This window comes from Bufo bufo, chromosome 2, assembly GCF_905171765.1.
Source record: "Bufo bufo chromosome 2, aBufBuf1.1, whole genome shotgun sequence".
Taxonomy (NCBI): domain Eukaryota; kingdom Metazoa; phylum Chordata; class Amphibia; order Anura; family Bufonidae; genus Bufo; species Bufo bufo.
The window spans coordinates 287,851,245-287,871,954 of record NC_053390.1 but is presented as its reverse complement, the minus strand read 5'-3'; the positions used below and the strand labels follow the sequence as shown (position 1 = coordinate 287,871,954).

At 43.9% G+C, this 20,710-nt stretch overlaps 1 protein-coding gene across 1 annotated transcript in view; it reads left to right on the top strand.

The window, feature by feature from the left end:
- NIPSNAP1 (nipsnap homolog 1) overlaps positions 1 to 20,710 on the top strand; it is a 61,844-nt gene that overhangs the window by 28,894 nt on the left and 12,240 nt on the right. The window contains exons 6-8 of the mRNA XM_040416682.1: positions 155 to 295; positions 9,989 to 10,020; positions 18,735 to 18,829. Coding sequence (XP_040272616.1) covers positions 155 to 295; positions 9,989 to 10,020; positions 18,735 to 18,829 — 268 coding nt within the window. The remainder of the gene's footprint in view (positions 1 to 154; positions 296 to 9,988; positions 10,021 to 18,734; positions 18,830 to 20,710) is intronic.

Here is a 20,710-nt window from a genome sequence, read left to right as displayed (position 1 = left end):
AGCCTTCATTTGACGCTTACTTTATAACCAGTCTTTTCTTTTCTTCTACCTTTCTTCCACCACAATGTTGTTGTCTATAGTTTCCCATGAAGAAAAATACATGGCTCCTGCTTACCGGTTCTGCTAATGCAGCTTATTCCACCTTCCTCTGCAGGAATACCTGGCTTTCCGTGAAGAACGTAGTCACATGCTACTGTCGCGGCGAAACCAACTGCTTCTGGAGTTCAGTTTTTGGAATGAGCCAACACCTCGTAAAGGTCCTAATATCTATGAATTGCGTACATATAGATTGAAGGTCTGTTCAAAGACATTGTTTCTTATTACTCTACGGATTGTGAAGTCTTTTGGTTACCTATTCAAAAAAAACATTTAAAGAGTAACTACATTTTTTTTTTTTTGTGAACATGTCCCTAATGTACTATGCCAGGATTAGCTGAGCGACGCGGGCTTCTGCCAGCTTTGCTAAGCTAAAAGCTGAAATGCAGGACTCTTAGCCTAGTGAAGCAGGCGCAGGCAGGAGCCTGCTCCGCTCAGCTAATCCTGGCATATTACAGGGTGCCCATGCGCTATTCCAGGAGTTAGTAAACCTCCAGGGGGACACAGGCAGGAGCAGCAATATGTGCTCCTGCCTGTACTCACTGCGCTGCGGCCCCATTTATAAAATGTGTTCTCCATGGTTATAAGGGAAAATAATAGCATTCTTAATACAGAATGGTTAGTAAATTAGGGATTGAGGGGTCAAAAAAATAAAAAATTTACTAAGCATTCTGTATTTAGAATCCTATTATTTTCCCTTATAACCATGTTATAAGGGAAAATAATAAAATCTGCACAACTCCAATCCCAAACCCGAACTTCTGTGAAGAAGTTCGGGTCTGGGTACCAAACATGCTGATTTTTCTCACGCGTGTGCAAAACGCATTAAAACGCTTTGCACTCGCATGGAAAAATTGCGCATTTTCCCGCAACGCCTGTGTGAAGGAGGCCTTAAAGAGATCTGGGGCCCCTCCATTTTTTGGCAGACAGCTGAGGTAATGTGGGAGCTTGGCATTTCGTGAAAGCAGTTGCACATAAATATAGTGTTAAACAATAGACTTTGAAATGGGACCATGTAATACCACACTACTCCAGAGAGAAGAAATTTAACAGTTTTGGTTGCAATATGAGATGGTGGAAGTGGAATATTCCTCCATCCTCTGCTGACCATGTCAGACCTACACAGCAAACCTGACAAGTAGCTGCCGGAGGTTTCTGCTTATTGCGGCTAGTGTGAAAACTAATACAGTGAAATCTTTTCTACTCATCCGTATCATTGGGGGACACAGTCTTGACCTTGGGTATAGCTGTTGCCACTAGGAGGCGACACTAAACAAAAAAAAGTGTTAGCTCCTCCTCTCAGCTATATCCCTTCTGCAGACACTGAGCTAATCGGTTTTAGCTTAGTGCCTGTAGGAGGCAGACCTCCCTGCTTTGTAGGTCTGCTGAATTTTTTTTTATTTTCATTCTTTAACATTTTTCTCATTCTTTCCTTTAGCTGGGCTGATGGCAGTCTCCAAGCTGCCTGCGTTCCCACCCAGCAGACGGGAGACCCAAACCCCCTGCTCCTTCCTGTGCTCCAGAGGAAAAGGAGGACCAGAGGTTCCTGTAAAAACCTCTGTCTCCCGCCAGCATTCACATCACCACAGCCGTCCACCGCAAGTCCCCTCTGTTTCTGGTGTGGCGTCCCTCACCAAGGGGCCGCACACCGAAGGTGGTGATCTGGCTGGAGCCAGGGGGGCAGAAAACGCCAGACGGGTGAGTATTCTCTCAGTCCCCAAGGCCCCCGTTCCTCCTCAGGTTTTTTCATGTGAATATCCCCCATGGAGGCCCACTTACCTCCACCTGATGCCTCAGTTTCGGCAGGTGTCCCTTCCCCAGGAGGGGGGAGACTTTCCCTATTGGCTCAGTGTGTTATTAGGTTGTTTCCTAAGAATAATGCCCTAGTAATCTGGTGATTAACCTGCATGTGCATTTGGAAGCTAAGCAGGATGTGTTGTTAATGAGAGTCCAACCTGGTGTAGTAATTGCTCTTGCCCCACCAGCTGCCAATAAGCTCCGCCCCTGCCTTCTGCTTAACACCTTCCTTGCCTCAGTGCTACTGTGCTGAGGAAAGCGCTTCTGGGCTCTCTGCTGAGGCTTGCAGTGCTGGTTATTAGTACAGATGGATGTGGGTGCAGTTAGAATTGAGCTGTGTGTATAAAAAAAGGGTTTAGGCACGTGATCGCCGCACGGGTGAGGAACCTGTCTAGGGACATCAGGGCAGTCAGGTGCCAGCCGCAAGGTGAGTCAGGGGTCACCACCTTTCCCTCTCCCTTGGGCAGGGCTTTCCCTTTTCCCTCCCTGTGCGTGACGCCGGTCATTACACTTAGGCGGAGTACTTGCACTTCTATTGGGTACTATATAGCCTGTACCATTACTCTTCTTCCATAGACAGGGTAATAGCACTTCCATAGGGTACCATACAGTCCGTTCCATTATTCTATTTCCATAGGGGAGTAGCGCCACTAGCTCTATTTGCAATTCCAGTGGGTGCCGTTCGGCCGGTAGCATTACCCTCCTTTTTTAAAGGACGAAGTGTTTTCACAATTCTTAGGCAGAATATTGGCACCTTCGGTGGGCTCCTGTACAACAGGTAGCATTGTTCTCCTTCCATAGGCGGACTATTTACACCACCACAGAAGTCCTGTAGTACTACCCTCCTTCCATGGCGGAGTAGTTGCACTATCACTGGATCCTATGCTTCCGCTAGCATTCCTCTCCTTCCGTAATAGGAGTATTTGTACTTACTCCGTATACTGTACATTTTGTGGTATTACCCTTTTTGTATAAAGTGGTTGCTCTACCACTGGTTCCTATACATTGGGCGGGTAACTGCACTTCCGCTGGGTACCATACGTCCTGTTGCATTACCCCCTCCGCAGGCTGAGTAATTGCACTAATACTGGTTGTAATCTGTCCTTTCAGTTTTCCCCCTTCGATAGGTGGATAAGTGGCACCACAATTGCATACTGTAGATCCGGTAGCATTGCCCTCCTTCTATTGGTGGAGTAGTTGCACAACCAGTAGTGCTTACACTACCCGTGGATTGTGTCGGGTTTCCTTTTTCAGTCAGCGGAGTGATGCTCTATCGCATTTTCCGTCTTTCTTAGGTGGGACGGTAGCTGACAGGCTGTGGACTCAACACGATCGACATCCATTCTCTGTCAGTAGGTGGAACAGATGCGCTGCTTGTCATTTTTCTTGCTCCTCAAGTGGAGGATGGCGCTAGCACCATATTCTGGGTGTTTACTGCTGTTTGGCTTCATTCTCAGGGGGAGCCTCTCCTCTGGTCCTGGAAACTATAGTTGGGCTATGGCCTCCCCCTATGAGGCAGCCTTGCACTGGCCATAGATTTGATGGCTACTCTCGTTCCGTGCCCCTATTGTGTGACTCCGTCCCAGGGGGAGCATTTCTGTTCATCGTCCCCCTTCTCGGGGTGAAACCTTCTCGCTAGTTGTAGCTGTGATTGTGCCTTCATTTCCTTATCACAGATGGCACTGTTCTCATGTTCTGCCAGCACAAGGTGCGATAGATCCTCCAGGCCTTATATGTATGGGGTTTCTGAGGCGCTGGCTGTCAGGTACTTATTCCCTATAGTGCGGTCATCTGCCCATACCAGGACAGGTTTCAGCTGGTGGGTTTGCTCACTTCTCATAGGTATTAGTACGGCTTTCGGTGCATGGTATAACCTGCCGATTTCTAGGGCGCGGGCTTTGAGCCTTTACAGGTAGTGCATTGCCTTTACCTTCTACTACGGTGACAGCATTGCCTCAGTGTGGTTTTTGGGTATGCACTTATTCAGTTTGCATATGTGTATTGTTTTCATGGCTCCCCTTCCCGGGTAGAGCAGTTGTACTTTCTTTGTTGTCACCCCTAGATGCTGGTTCCCTACTGAGCTGCATCAGCTTTTTCTACTTCTCCCCTTTCGCAGGGTGAGTAGTTGCACTTTCTACACATACTGTTACTGCCTGCTCGTCTAGTGTTCATAGAAATTGGGGGCTTGCATGCCCCCTTACTGCTGTGGGGTGCCTGCGCATGTGGTGTTGGTCCAGGTTCTCTAGCCCTGACTTGTTCGTCATGGTCCCGCTAGAGTTCTTCTCTTCTGGCAGTCCGGTATCGTGTGTGGGACCTTTGCATCTTCTGACACTTCTTTGGGGCGTAGAGTTTTGTAGAAAGTGGTCCTCGGATTGGCAGGATGGCTTCTTTGTTTTTAACCCACCCTGGGGACTGCTCTGGAACGTCCCAAGGTCAAGACGGTGTCCCCCAATTATACGGATGAGAAAACTAGATTTTTGTACTTGCCATAAAATCAGTTTCTCTTCTGTTCATTGGGGGACACAGGTCCCACCCTGTATGTACATTACTGGTTCTCTTAGATGGGTCCTTCTGGTTCTTCAGGATGACCCATCTCCGGTTTTCTTCCTCTTTATTATTTGCTGTTGGCTTCTCCTGACTGCTCCTACTGCTTTTGTACAAACTGATTAGCTCAGTGTCTGCAGGAGGGATATAGCTGAGGGGAGGAGCTAACACTTTTTTTTGCTTAGTGTCGCCTCCTAGTGGCAATAGCTATACTCAAGGTCCCCCAATGAACAGAAGAGAAACAGATTTTACGGCAAGTACTAAAATCTAGTTTTCATGACCTCCCAAAATTGCAGTGGCCTTCAAAGGGGTTTGTCCTCTCAAGGTAGAGGCTAAGGTCCGTCAGGCCATGATCTGTTCTAAATGGAGGATGGTCCTCTCAAAATGGTATCCTTTTGGAGAGGTTTCTGAGTTTTTTTAAGATTCATCTTATAATTATAGTCAAATAAAAACAGTAAAATAAATTTTATATATTTATTGTGGGAATTTGCTCTTGTAGACGGGGTGTGCGGACGCAGTACAGAGGCAAATTGCCAGTTCTTAAATCAAGCTTCCGTGTTTATTCACACACAAAGCAAAAACCAAACATCACTTTGCAGTCTTGGTGTGTGTTCACACACAATGGAAAGTCCACATAGCAGAAATCACCTTGTTGGCAGTTCTGCCTCCAGCAGTAGTCACCCACCCAGCACTTTGACTACTCCCAGTAAGAGCCGTCCCGGATCAGTTATACAGCCATATTAAGTAGGGATCGACCGATTATCGGTTTGGCCGATATTATCGGCCGATATTGAGGATTTTGAACGTTATCGGTATCGGCATCTATTTTGCCGATATACCGATAACGTTTTGGGAACACAGAACGCGCTGCTCTCAGCGCTCTCTGTGTTCCCTCCGCAGCACAGGGGAGAAGGAAGCAGTGTCTCCTCCCCCTGTGATGCTGCTGCCGCTGCCGCCAATGAGGGGATAGAACATAAGAGGAGGGGAGGGGCTGTGGCCGCTGCGCCACCAATGAAGATAAGCCTTTCATTCATTCATATACAGGAGGCGGGAGCTGGCTGCAGAATCACATAGCCGGCTCCCGACCTCTATGAGCGATAGCTGCGGTCCGCGGTAGTTAACTCCTCAGGTGCCGCGGATCGCAGCTACCGCTGATAGAGGTCGGGAGCCGGCTATGTGATTCTGCAGCCAGCTCCCGCCTCCTGTATATGAATGATCGATAGACTTATCTTCATTGGTGGCGCAGTGCGCCCCCCCAAGCCCCCCAGTATTAATCATTGGTGGCGCAGTGCGCCCCCCACCCCCCTCCCGGCCAATAGTAAAAACATTGGTGGCGCAGTGCGCCCCCCCCCCCCCCCCCCAGTATTAATCATTGGTGGCAGTGGCCACAGGATCCCCTCTCCCCTGCTCCTCCGATCGGAGCCCCAGCTGTGTAAGCCTGGGGCTCCGATCGGTTACCATGGCAGCCAGGACGCTCTTGAAGCCCTGGCTGCCATGTTCAGCTCCATGCTGCTGTGTGCACTATGCACAGAGCAGCAGGGACAGTGTGAGATCCTATTCACCCTGATAGAGATCTATCAGGGTGAATAGGACAAAGGTTCTAGTCCCTAAGGGGGTTAAAAGTTAGTAAAAAAAAAAACACAAAAATATTAAGTATAAATGAAAAAGATTTATAAAAAAAAAATACACATTAACAATAAACATATTAATTTTCAGCAGATTTGTGTAGGAATTTTTTTTTTTTCTCAAAAATGAAAATTCCCAGAATATCGGTATAAATTATCGGCTATCGGCCTGAAAGTTCACAAATTATCGGTATCGGCCCTAAAAAATCAATATCGGTCGATCCCTAATATTAAGTATTAAGGTGTCAAACAGCAACTACTGCTGATACATAAAAACCGGCTCTTCACACGGGCGTTGCGGGAACACCCGCAATTTTTCCGCGCGAGTGCGAAACTTTGTAATGCGTTTTGCACTCGCGTGAGAAAATCGGTGTTCTGTAGATTGTATTTTCCCTTATAACATGGTTATAAGGGAAAATAATAGCATTCTGAATACAGAATGCATAGTAAAATAGCGCTGGAGGGGTTAAAAAATAAATAAAAAATAATTTAACTCACCTTAATCCACTTGCTGGTGCTGCCGTCATCTCGTCTGTCTCCTTCTTTGCTGAACAGGACCTGTGGTGAGCATTCATTCCAGGACCTGTGGTGACGTCACTCCGGTCATCACATGATCCATCACATAACCCATCACCATGGTAAAAGATCATGTGATGGATCATGTGATGACCGGAGTGACGTCACCACAGGTCCTGGAATGAATGCTCACCACAGGTCCTGTTCAGCAAAGAAGGAGACAGACGAGAAGCCGGGCTGCGCGAGCAAGTGGATTAAGGTGAGTTAAATTATTTATTTTTATTTTTTAACCCCTCCAGTGCTATTTTACTATGCATTCTGTATTCAGAATGCTATTATTTTCCCTTATAACCATGTTATAAGGGAAAATTATAATGATCGGGTCTCCATCACTATCGTCTCCTAGCAACCATGCGTGAAAATCGCACCGCATCCGCACTTGCTTGCGGATGCTTGCGATTTTCACGCAACCCCATTCACTTCTATGGGGCATGCGTTGCGGGAAAAACGCAGAATACAGAACATGCTGCGATTTTCACGCAACGCACAAGTGATGCGTGAAAATCACCGCTCATGTGAACAGCCCCATAGAAATGAATGGGTCGGTATTCAGTGCGGGTGCAATGCGTTCAACTCACGCATCGCATCCGCGCGGAATATTTGCCCGTGTGAAAGGGGCCTTACTCCACCGAGGCCAGGAACCTCGGTGACACGTACCTATCATCCTATGATTCCTTGTACCTTTTATTTATTATATATATACCGTATTTTTCGCCCCATAAGACGCACTTTGCCCCTGCATCTTATGGGGCGAATGCTGGCAGTTTTACATTGCAGGATGCGATGTACGAGCGAGCGGGGAGGGACTGGGAGGAGGAGCTGGGGGCCGGCAATAGCGGCGGGGCGGTGCAGTCAGTGTACTATAGCCCCGCTGCTCCGGTATACTAATATAAAATGTCTTATTCAATTAAAAGTTATTAAACATGCCCCCTCACTCCTAATAGTACCGTACATCCTAATCGCTTCAGTAGAAGGCAGGCCGGGCGGGCGGCATCGTAACTCCCTGATGTCACGTGCCTGCGCCGCCTACTTTATGAATGAAGTAGGTGGCGCAGACAAGTGACGTCAGTGAGTGACTCGCCGCCCGGACTGCCTGCCTGCATTGTACTGAAGCAGTTAGGATGTACGGTAATATTAGGAGTGAGGGGGCATGTTTAATAACTTTTTATTGAAGAAGACATTTTATATTAGTATACTGGAGCGGCGGGAAGGGGGGGGGGGTCTGTGGATGACAGTTTTATGGGGAACATCCGTGGATGGCACAGTTAAGGGGTGGGGGGGGGGGGGGTCTGTGGATGGCACTGTTATGGGGTGGGGGGGTCTGTGGATGGCACAAATGTAACAGTGCCACCCACAGATCCCCCCCCCCCCCCTGTAACAGTGCCACCCACAGATCCCCCCCCCCCCCCGTAACAGTGCCATCCACAGATTCCCCCCCCCCCCCCGTAACAGTGCAAGCCACAGATTCCCCCCCTCCCATAACAGTGTCCGTCATCCACAGATCCCCCCATAACAGTGTCCGTCATCCACAGATCCCCCCATAACAGTGTCCGTCATGCACAGATCCCCCCCATAACAGTGTCCGTCATCCACAGATCCCCCCATAACAGTGTCCGTCATCCACAGATCCCCCCATAACAGTGTCCGTCATCCACAGATCCCCCCATAACAGTGTCCGTCATCCACAGATCCCCCCATAACAGTGTCCGTCATCCACAGATCCCCCCATAAGTGTCCGTCATCCACAGATCCCCCCCCATAAGTGTCCGTCATCCACAGATCCCCCCCCATAAGTGTCCGTCATCCACAGATCCCCCCCCCCATAACAGTGTCCGTCATCCACAGATCCCCCCCCATAACAGTGTCCGTCATCCACAGATCCCCCCATAACAGTGTCCGTCATCCACAGATCCCCCCCCATAACAGTGTCCGTCATCCACAGATCCCCCCCCATAACAGTGTCCGTCATCCACAGATCCCCCCCCATAACAGTGTCCGTCATACACAGATCCCCCCCATAACAGTGTCCGTCATCCACAGACCACCATTAGTTCCAAACCCACCAAAAGCACACCTTTTGGTTAAAAATATATTTTTTCTTATTTTCCTCCGGTGTGTCTTATAGGGCGAAAAATACGGTATATGTGTATTATAATGAAAACCTGACTTAAATAATGACATTTTCTGCTGATACATTCTTTATAGAAGTTGTAACAAGTGAAAGAACAGAACCATGTATGTACAATTTTTTTACCTACTAGAGGGGTGAGAAGATAAGCATTGGCCATCATCTGGTCATTTATCGACCCCATGATGTAGCATCTGGGTTGTGGAGATTTTTGGTCTTTGTTCCTGGTGATTTTGTGAAAATATGCACTTAATGGACATGAGTTACTAGTATAAACTCTGAACACATTTTATTTCAATTTTTTGGAGGTGGTGTACATCTAAGGCCACTTTCAGACTTGTGTATTTTGGTCAGTACTTTGCAACAGTTTTTGTAAGCCAAAACCATGAGTGGAACTTACGCAAAGCATAAAGCCTCATTCACACGTCAGTGTTTCACGGACGGGGGCTGTAGGTGTTCTCCACGGACAGCACACATCCCCATTCATTTTAATGTGTGTATTCAGACATCAGTGTTTTAGCACTGTCCGTTGGTCAGTGTTTTGAGCATGGATGCATGCTCTATTTTGTCCGTGTTCACTGATATCAATCACGTCCATTATAGTGTATGGGTCCATGAAAACCACGGATGCCATCCGTGTTGCATCAGTGTTTCACGGATCATTAAGAAGAGATGCTTTGAAAATTATTTTTCAGCTGTTCAGTGTCGGTGAAACACGGATGCAATACGGACAGCAAATAACGGACACACGGACCCAACACGGATGCTTCACGGATGCATCACTGACCACCTGCTCACGGATTTGAGCACGGACACGGTCATGTAAATGAGGCTTTATTGAAAGATTTGTGCCTCTTCTTCTGTGTTTTGGACCCACTCCTGGTTTTGCTTTTAAACACAGATGCAAAATAGTGTCCACAATATGTAAGTGTGAAAACGGCCTTAGGCTCTGCTTGGGTCAGACGTTTAGCCACGAACATGAATGTTCGAGTGCAACACATCCACGAGTGTAAAGTCCTAGGTGGCATTTTCACAATGTGCCAGTTGTCTACTATCAAAAAGCATATGGCTTTAGGGGTTTTAATATGATTTTTTGAATCGTATGTCTTAAAGTTATGTATGAAATGTCAATAATAATCAACAAAGTTTAAGTATAACCTACGGTACTTTGATCGCACGCTGTCATTTTGAGATTATACTAATGTGATGTATTTACTTCCAGCCGGGAACAATGATTGAATGGGGAAATAATTGGTAAGTATGCCATCCTATGCTGTAAAGTTTGTTTTTTCTTTTACTTGAATTGTAGATTTCACTGGGTACCTTGTCCTAGAAACCAAGCAGGAAAATGTTTTTCATGTTTGAGAGGGAAAAAATATCTTGAAGTATATAGCAATAAACATAATGTGGAGTACAAATACATGTACAGAAGTACAGGAAAGACACAGGATTATCATACCCATGAGGGAGCATAAAAGTTGTCTAGGATTTGTATATCTATCAAGAAGCTTAAATGAGGTGCCTCATCTAGACAACCATCAACAGAGCCCTGTGCTTCTGGGAGCTGAAACCCCTGGCAGTCAGCAGAATCTGCAGGAAAATGAACATATATGTACAGCCCTGATTCCAAAAAAGTTGGAACGTTGTGTAAAATGTAAATAAACAGAATGTCATGATTTCTAAATCTCAGACCCATGTTTTATTCACATTTTCTAATTTTATGAAAAAAATAACTCATTTATAACTTGATGTCAGCAAAGCATCTCAAAATTTGGATAAGGCCATGTACAACATCTGTGAATTGAAGAGACCAATTGCTGGAGTTTTGGGAGAGGAACGTTGTCCCATTTTTGTTTGATTCTTGCTGCTCAACAGTCCTGGGTCTTTTCTGAATTTTTTGTTTCATGACCTGCCAAATGTTTTCTATTGATGAAAGCACCCGGACTCCTTTTTATTTTTTTTAAGCCATGCTGGTGTGATGCATGCAGTATGTGGTGTATCATCGTCTTGCCTTCCATGAAATACTTTGTCTGGATAAGAGCATATGCTTTTCTAAAACCTCTATATACCGTTCAGCATTAACAGTGCCTTTCCAGATGTGTCAGCTGCCCACGCCATGGGCACTAATGTAACCCCATACCATCAGAGATGCAGGCTTTTGGACTGTGTGCTAATAAAAAGCTAGAAGGTCCCTCTCCTCTTGAGTCTGCAGGACATGGCATCTATGGTTTCCAAAAAGAATTTCAACTTTTGATTCATCTGTCCACAGAACAGTTTTCCATTTTGCTTCAGTCCGCATTAAATGAGCTTTACCCCACAGAAGATGGCGGTGTTTTTGGAATATATTGACATATGATTTCTTCTTTGCATTGATACAGCTTTAACTTCCATTTATGAATTGCACAGCAAACTGTGTTCACAGACAATGATATCTATAAGTGTTCTTGAGCCCATGCAATGATTTTCAGTACAGAATCATGCATGCATTTAACGCAGTGCCGCCTGAGGGCCCGTAGATCACAAGCATCCAATATTAACCGTCTGCTTTGTCCTTTGCACATATGGATTTCTCCAGATTCTCTGAATCTTTTGATATCATGTACTGTAGATGGTTTGATATTCAAAGTCTTACAATTTTACATTGAGCATTTTTTCTGAAATTGTTCCATAATTTTTAGTTGCAGGTTTTTTACAGATTGATGACCCTCTGCCTCTGTATTAGGCTCCATTCACACGTCCGCAAATGGGTCCGCATCCGTTCCCCAATTTTGCCGAACGGGTGCGGACCCATTCATTTTCTATGGGGACGGAGCGCGGCCCCGATCTTCAGGTCCGCAGCTCCGCAAAAGATAGAACATGTCCTATTCTTGTCCACAGCTTGCGGACAAGAATAGGCATTTCTATAGGGGTGCCGGGCGGGTGTGTTGCGGATCCGCAACACACCACGGACGTGTTAATGGAGCCTTGCGCTGTTCTCATACACAGTCATGCCACTTATTTGCTAATTGGTCCTCCAGCTGTTTTTTATTAGGACAACATACTTTTCTAGCCTTTTTTTTTTATTGCTCCTGTCCTAACTTTGAGATGCGTTGCTGCCATCAAGTTCTAAAAGCATTACTTTTTTCCATGAAATGGTAAAATGTTGTTTTCAACATCTGATATGTGTTCTGTGATCTATTGTTAGTAAAATATAGGTCTATGAGATTTGCAAAGCATTGCATTCTGTCTTTATTAACATTTTAGACAGCATCTCAAAGTTTTTTGTATTGTATTACACAGTACCCTTTTGAAATGGGGACCATGTAATGCTATAGTACTTCAGAGAGGGGCCTGCCCATTGCAGTGTCTCTTCTCTAGCACCTGGGACAAAAAAAAGGTATTGTTTTATTCTGCATGATCTTTAAGGACAAATACAAATGAGGGCTTGTTTTTTGCAGGACAAAATATATATATATATATATATATATATATATATATATATATATATATATATAATATATATTTTTTTCATCAATGTATCCATATTGGATTGTTTTGTTGCTGGATTGGATATCCCAAAGCATTATAGCCTATCCGTATGAGACTGACAAACATGGGGCCTTTGACTGTGGCATATAGGTGGTTAAACAGGTATAAATGGAGTTATCTCTGATCCTGGCTGTTACAGCAGGAGCCCAGCTTCAGTCAATGCTGGTGTCCTTCAGTGCTGTATAACCAAGACAGAATCAATATCAACTGAAATGGCATTAATAAAACGCATTAGACTAATCACTGAGCCCTAACTCCTAGGCTGAATATATATATATCTCTATCTCTATCTCTATCTCTGCTCCAGGATGACACATCCATATGTGCTGTTGCTAGAAGTTTTGCTGTGTTTCCTAGCACAATCTCAAGAACTTGGAGACAGTACCAGGACATGGGCTGTTACACCAGGACAACTGGACAGGGCTGTTTGAAGGGCATCAACCCAGCATCAGGACCAGTATCTGCTCCTCTGGAGCACTGCCAAAGCCCTACAAAATGACCTCCAGCGGGCTACTGGTCTACCTTTTTCTGACCAAACTAAGAGACACAGAGGGTGATATGAGGGCCTGATGATTTGACATGGGACCTGTGCTCTTAGCCCAGCACAGTGCAACTTGATTGGCATTCGATGAGAACACCAAATTGGCAGGTCTACCATTGGTGCCTCATTGTCTTCACAGATGAGAGCATGTTTACACTGAGCACATCACAGATGTGAAAAAGTATTTAGACACGGTGCTAAATGTTATGCTACCTGTATCCTCATCCAGCCTGACCACTTTGGCAGTGAATCGGTGATGGCCTTGGGAGGCATATCCTTGGAAGGTTACGCAAACCTCCACGTGATAGACAACAACATCCTGACTGCTGTTTGGTACCGGGATGAAACCCTTTGAGCTATTGTCAGACTTTATCTAGTGCAGTGGGGCCCGAGTGTGTAGGTAGTTATTGGATGACAAAGGCATTGATGACATTAACAGACCCTACTGTTTCCCAAACCTGAATACAATTGAGAACCTCTGAAACATTCTGTATTATTGCAAAAACTCACTGAAAAAAGTGGCTTAAACGGGTGAAAATGCTCCAAACCCAGACACTGTAGCGTGTCTATAACCGGGGGAGCAATTCCTCCGCATGCGGTCCGCAGACAACGGCAATCCCCAGCAAAAAAAATGCGTACAATGCCGGAGCGGACTGCATGCACCACAAGGACATCTTACACAAAATGATACATTGTGCAGATGAAAAAATATATATACACACAATTCACTGCAAAAAAATGCACCAAAATGATACTCAACTGACAATACTTGCTAATTCCTCAGGCCGGTGTTAAAAGCTGAGAACTTTGCCAATATCTTCCAGTCAGGAACATATCGGAGCCCCTCAAGAACATCTTACACAAAATGATACATTGTGCAGATGAAAAAATACACATACACAATTCGGTGCTGTATTATTGCATCCAGCACCGCCAAGTAATGCCACAGACTATCCTGGAGCTCACTGATGCCCTGATCCAGGTCTAGGAGGAGATCCCCAAGGACACCATCCACTGTCTCATGTGGAGCATGCCCAGACATTATCGGAAGGGTATACAGGCACGTGGCGGCCATCCTACCGAGTCATATTATGAGTGGTTGTGATGAAATTTACGAAAATAGGATCGACCCGTGATAAGAATATTTTACCTTGATTTGGGGTGAATTGGAATCCAGCCCTCATTAAGTTAATGATTTTGGTTTCCATTGACTGTTAATACATCAGTTTGTTCGAATTACACAGTTTATATTAGATTTTCAACTTAAATATTTTGTTCATCAAGATCCATTGTGTGATTTAAGTGTTCCCTTAATTGTTTTTTGAGCACGGTATATACAGTTGCAAGAAAAAGTATGTGAACCCTTTGGAATGATATGGATTTCTGCACAAATTGGTTATAAAATCTGATCTTCATCTAAGTCACAACAATAGACAATCACAGTCTGCTTAAACTAATAACACACAAAGAATTTAAATGTTACCATCTTTTTATTGAACACACCATGTAAACATTTACAGTGCAGGTGGAAAAAGTATGTGAACCCCTAGACTAATGACATCTCCAAGAGCTAATTTGAGTGAGGTGTCAGCCAACTGGAGTCTAATCAATCAGATGAGATCGGAGGTGTTGGTTACAGCTGCCCTGCCCTATAAAAAACACACTCCAGTTCTGGGTTTTCACAAGAAGCATTGCCTGATGTGCATGATGCCTCGCACAAAAGAGCTCTCAGAAGACCTACTATTAAGAATTTGTTGACTTGCATAAAGCTGGAAAGGGTTATAAAAGTATCTCCAAAAGCCTTGCTGTTCATCAGTCCACGATAAGACAAATTTTCTATAAATGGGGAAAGTTCAGCACTGCTGCTACTCTCACTAGGAGTGGCCATCCTGTAAAGATGACTGCAAGAGAACAGCGCAGACTGCTCAATGAGGTGAAGAAGAATCCTAGAGTGTAAGCTAAAGACTTACAAAAGTCTCTGGCATATGCTAACATCCCTGTTAGCGAATCTACGATCTGTAAAACACTAAACAAGAATGGATTTCATGGGAGGATACCACAGAGGAAGCCACTGCTGTCCAAAAGAAACATTGCTGCATGTTTACAGCTTGCACAAGAGCACCTGGATGTTCCACAGCAGTACTGGCAAAATATTCTGTGGACAGATGAAACCAAAGTTGAGTTGTTGGAAGAAACACACAACACTATGTGTGGAGAAAGAGGCACAGCACACCAACATCAAAACCTCATCCCAACTGTGAAGTATGGTGGTGGGGGCATCATGGTTTGGGGCTGCATCAGGGCCTGGACGGATTGCTATCATCGAAGGAACAATGAATTCCCAAGTTTATCAAGACATTTTGCAAGAGAACTTAAAGGGAACTTGTCACCAGTTTTATGGTGTCCTAACTAAGGGCAACATACACTCACCTAAAGAATTATAAGGAACACCATACTAATACGGTGTTGGACCCCCTTTTGCCTTCAGAACTGCCTTAATTCTACGTGGCATTGATTCAACAAGGTGCTGATAGCATTCTTTAGAAATGTTGGCCCATATTGATAGGATAGCATCTTGCAGTTGATGGAGATTTGAGGGACGCACATCCAGGGCACGAAGCTCCCGTTCCACCACATCCCAAAGATGCTCTATTGGGTTGAGATCTGGTGACTGTGGGGGCCATTTTAGTACAGTGAACTCATTGTCATGTTCAAGAAACAAATTTGAAATGATTCGAGCTTTGTGACATGGTGGATTATCCTGCTGGAAGTAGACATCAGAGGATGGGTATATGGTGGTCATGAAGGGATGGACATGGTCAGAAACAATGCTCAGGTAGCCCGTGGCATTTAAACGATGCCCAATTGGCACTAAGGGGCCTAGAGTGTGCCCAGAAAACATCCCCCACACCATTACACCACCACCACCAGCCTGCACAGTGGTAACAAGGCATGATGGATACATGTTCTCATTCTGTTTACGCCAAATTCGGACTCTACCATTTGAATGTCTCAACAGAAATCGAGACTCATCAGACCAGGCAACATTTTTCCAGTCTTCAACAGTCCAATTTTGGTGAGCTCGTGCAAATTGTAGCCTCTTTTTCCTACGGTATTTGTAATGGAGATGAGTGGTACCCGGTGGGGTCTTCTGCTGTTGTAGCCCATCCGCCTCAAGGTTGTGCGTGTTGTGGCTTCACAAATGCTTTGCTGCATACCTCGGTTGTAACGAGTGGTTATTTCAGTCAACGTTGCTCTTCTATCAGCTTGAATCAGTCGGCCCATTCTCCTCTGACCTCTAGCATCCACAAGGCATTTTTGCCCACAGGACTGCCGCATACTGGATGTTTTTCCCTTTTCACACCATTCTTTGTAAACCCTAGAAATGGTTGTGAGTGAAAATCCCAGTAACTGAGCAGATTGTGAAATACTCGGACCAGCCCGTCTGGCACCAACAACCATGCCACGCTCAAAATTGCTTAAATCACCTTTCTTTCCCATTCTGACATTCAGTTTGGAGTTCAGGAGATTGTCTTGACCAGGACCACACCCCTAAATGCATTGAAGCAACTGCCATGTGATTGGTTGACTAAATAATTGCATTAATGAGAAATAGAACAGGTGTTCCTAATAATTCTTTAGGTGAGTGTAAATAAGTGACTGATTCTCTTAGCAAAATGCTGGGTCACTTTCTTTAATTGACCCAGTCCATCCGCTTACATCTTGTATTGAAAAGTGATAATGATGAGTCCTGAATATTCATGAGCTCCTGACTCTCCCCGCCTACCTGCTGCTGATTGACAGTTATTTTCCATATGAATCAGCAGCAGGTGGGCAGGGGAGTGGCTATAGCTCTGAATTAAATATATGCTGGACTCAATGACATCACGCTGGACTCAAATCAGCTCATTAGCATGCAGCATCTTTGTGTGTATATTATGAGGTAACCATCTGTCACACCAGTAAGTGAATACATCTAAGGTACTTTTTAGTAGTTCATGATTGTATATAATTAGTTAGATTATAATCAAATATCCACATGACGGGTTCCCTTTAAGGCCATCTGTCCACCAGCTGAAGCTCAACAGAAGATGGGTGTTGCAACAGGACAACAACCCAAAGCATAGAAGTAAATCAACAACAGAATGGCTTAAACAGAAGAAAATACGCCTTCTGGAGTGGCCCAGTCAGAGTCCTGACCTCAACCCGATTGAGATGCTGTGGCATGACCTCAAGAAAGTGGTGACTAACTTTCTTGAGGTCATGCCACAGCATCTCAATCGGGTTGAGGTCAGGACTCTGACTGGGCCACTCCAGAAGGCGTATTTTCACCCAAGAATATTGCTGAACTGAAACCGTTCTGTAAAGAGGAATGGTCAAGAATTACTCCTGACCGTTGTGCATGTCTGATCTGCAACTACAGGAAACGTTTGGTTGAAGTTATTGCTGCCAAAAGAGGTTCAACCAGTTATTAAATCCAAGTGTTAAAATACTTTTTCCACCTGCACTGTGAATGTTTACATTGTGTGTTCAATAAAACATGGTAACATTTAATTCTTTGTGTGTTATTAGTTTAAGCAGACTGTGATTGTCTATTGTTGTGACTTAGATGAAGATCAGATCACATTTTATGACCAATTTGTGCAGAAATCCATATCATTCCAAAGGGTTCACATACTTTTTCTTGCAACTGTAACTAGTGTTATAATATAAATAGTGGCAGTCACAAATATTGTACCGCTGCATTACTGGTACTATATTCTCACTGTGCTGCTAGGTTACTGTTGCGATTTATTACTGATTTACAGAGAGGTACCATAATACCAGTAATATGGCAGCACAATTAGATGCACTGATCTTATTGTGCTGTGTAGTTACTGGTGCTAATATGCACAGTGACTGATTTTTATTTTTATGTTTTCTTTTTAATTTTCAAACTAAAGGTCAATCACGGGTGGCTAAGTGGGGTTGTTGGAGGAAGTGTGCTGCTGCCTATGACGATACAGAGCTCATAACGAAGTGACCGATATATTCTCTAATTACTCCTAATAGCCAAGCTGCACAGTTTGTTACAGTAACAGTAGAGCGGACATGTCCCAAAGTTATGCTGCCTTTGCATATTTAAAGAGGACCTTTCACCCATTATGACAATGTGAACTAAGTATACAGACATGGAGATCGGCGCCCAGGGATCTCACTGCACTTACTATTATCCCTGGGCGCCGCTCTGTTCTCCCGCTATGTCCTCCGGTATCGTCGGTCACTAAGTTATGGTAGGCGGAGTCTGCCCTTGTTCTGCTGTAGCGCTGGCCAATCGCATTGCAGAGCTCACAGCCTGGGAGAAAAGAACCTCCCAGGCTGTGAGCTCTGCGCTGCGATTGGCCAGCGATACAGCAGAACAAGGGCAGACTCCGCCTACCATAACTTAGTGACTGAAATCTCCACCTACCATAACTTAGTGAGCGGAGATACCGGAGGGCATAGCGGGAGAACGGAGCGACGCCCAGGGATAATAGTAAGTGCAGTGAGATCCCTGGGCGCCGCTCTCCATGTATGTATACTTAGTTCACATTGTCATAATGGGTGAAAGGTCCTCTATGACATGGGGTTTCCAGCAGATACATTGCCAGTAGCATGTTTGTTGGAAATGGCTGTAGTGTCTTTTTTTATTTTAAATGGGTTGCCCCCTTAAGACAGCATATCCCCTATCTACAGAAGAGAGGATGTGTCTGATTTGGCATGCGTCTGACCTCTGGGGCCAGTCAAAAAAATGGAGTGGCTGTCGCGCACGCTTCTGCTTAATTCAGCTCTATGGGGCTGCTGTAGATTGCTTTGCTTTGACTCATTATTGGTAGCAGGAGGTCCTTCTTCACATAACTGTTTATATTGTTGCATTTAGGGCCCGTGCAATCAAGTATCGCCAAGAGAATCAGGAAGCTGTGGGAGGATTTTTTTCTCAGATTGGAGAGCTGTATGTAGTGCATCACCTGTGGGGTAAGGATTTTGAGACACTGTAAGCAGATTTTTGTTTAAAATACATTATAATTTTTTTAAACAGTGTATCTTTGTAGTGGTCTGGGATAATTTTGTTTTCAGATACAGAGCTCCAAATCCCCAATATAGTTAAATTAAATTATAATAAAAAATTTATATTTATATATATATATATATATATATATATATATATATATATATATATATATATATATATATATATAAAATCTATCTCTATCTCTCACCAGTGGCCATTTGATTTCTGCCTCTCATTCATTTCAATGCAGACCGTCAGTTTAAATCCATGGCCATGCTGAGAAACGACCAAAATTCCATCTGCAAAAAATGCCATGGGAACAGGCCCTAAAAGGATTGTTCAAGATGAGAAAAACATGGCTACATGCTTTCAGAAATGGCACCAATCATCCATAGATTTTATGCAGTATTGCAGTTCAGGCTCATTCACTTCAGTAGAGCTGATTTGCAAATACCAGACACAACTCGTGGACCGGAGTGGCACTGTTTTTGGAAGAAAACAGCCAATTCCTCTAATGAGAACTGCTTTGGCCATAACTGGTATTGGGAGGTAGACACTTCCAACTAAAATAAAGATATTTGCTATATCAAAATCGGCAAAAACTATATGATTGAATTTTTTTAATGCAAATTTAATTGGCTGTCTTACCATAGACAAAGGACCAAGAAAACTGTGCTCGGGCTTCTTACCGGCATCCTCTGTGGCCAATGAGGATGCCGGTAATTGGTTTCAATGCGCTAAAGAGGCTGAGGGCATTGAAGCTGCAATTCTTATTTTGGCCAGGTGGCAGGCCAACATAAGAAATGAGCAATAGTCAGTAATAAATTAATTTAAAAATCCATGATTGTTCCAAAAAAATAAAATAAAAGGATTTTCTACGCTCAAATACAAGCTTCAATATCATTTGAAAAAAGTTAAAAAATCTTTAATATTTTTTAATTTTTACATATTTAAGTTTAAATTGATAAATAAATAAAATATAAACATCGGTATCACTGCGACCGAAAACGCCCGTACTATTGAAATATAAAACATTTTTTCCAATACAGTGAATGGCGTAACGGAAAAAAGGGTCAAAATGGCCAATTTGCCATTTTTTTTCATTGCTTCTCTTACCCAAAAAAATGAATGTAATAAAATGTGATCAAAGTCACACGCACTCTAAAATGATATCAATAAAAACTACAGATTGTTCCGCAAAAAATTAGCCCCTCACACAGCTCAGTAGATATAACTCTAAAAAAAAAGTTATGGGGTCAGAATATGGTGATGTAAAAAAAAAAGTTTTTTTCAAAGCTTAAATTTATTTTTACACTATTTAGACATAAAGAAACATATACATATGGGGTATCGTTGTAATCGTACTGACCCAGAGAGAATCAAGGGCATGGGTCAGTTTTGCCACACGCGGAATGAAAAACTGTGGAGGAATTTTTTTTTCAATTCCACCCCATTTGTATGCCATAATTAATGGTGGCATTAGAAAGTAAACTTGTCCTGCAAAAAATAAGCCCTCATACAGCTATGTGAACGGAAATATAAAAAAGTTATGGCTTAAAGATAGGGAAGAAAAATTAAAACTGAAAAACCTCCAGTATCCTAACGGTTAAAGAGGTTTTCTTAGCCACTGTCAAAAAAAAAAAAAATCACTCAGAATGGTTTAAAATAATAGAAGTAATACTCACCTCCCTGATTTTCACACCCTTCCGTTCCAACCTTCCTGGATTCTTTCAACATGGAAATGTTCAGTAGATAAGTGACTGTGTGTGCATTATGGTGGAGAGTGGTAGAAGACAGAGATTTGTGTGAATATCGAGAGATTAAAAGGAGTTATGCAAGTTTGA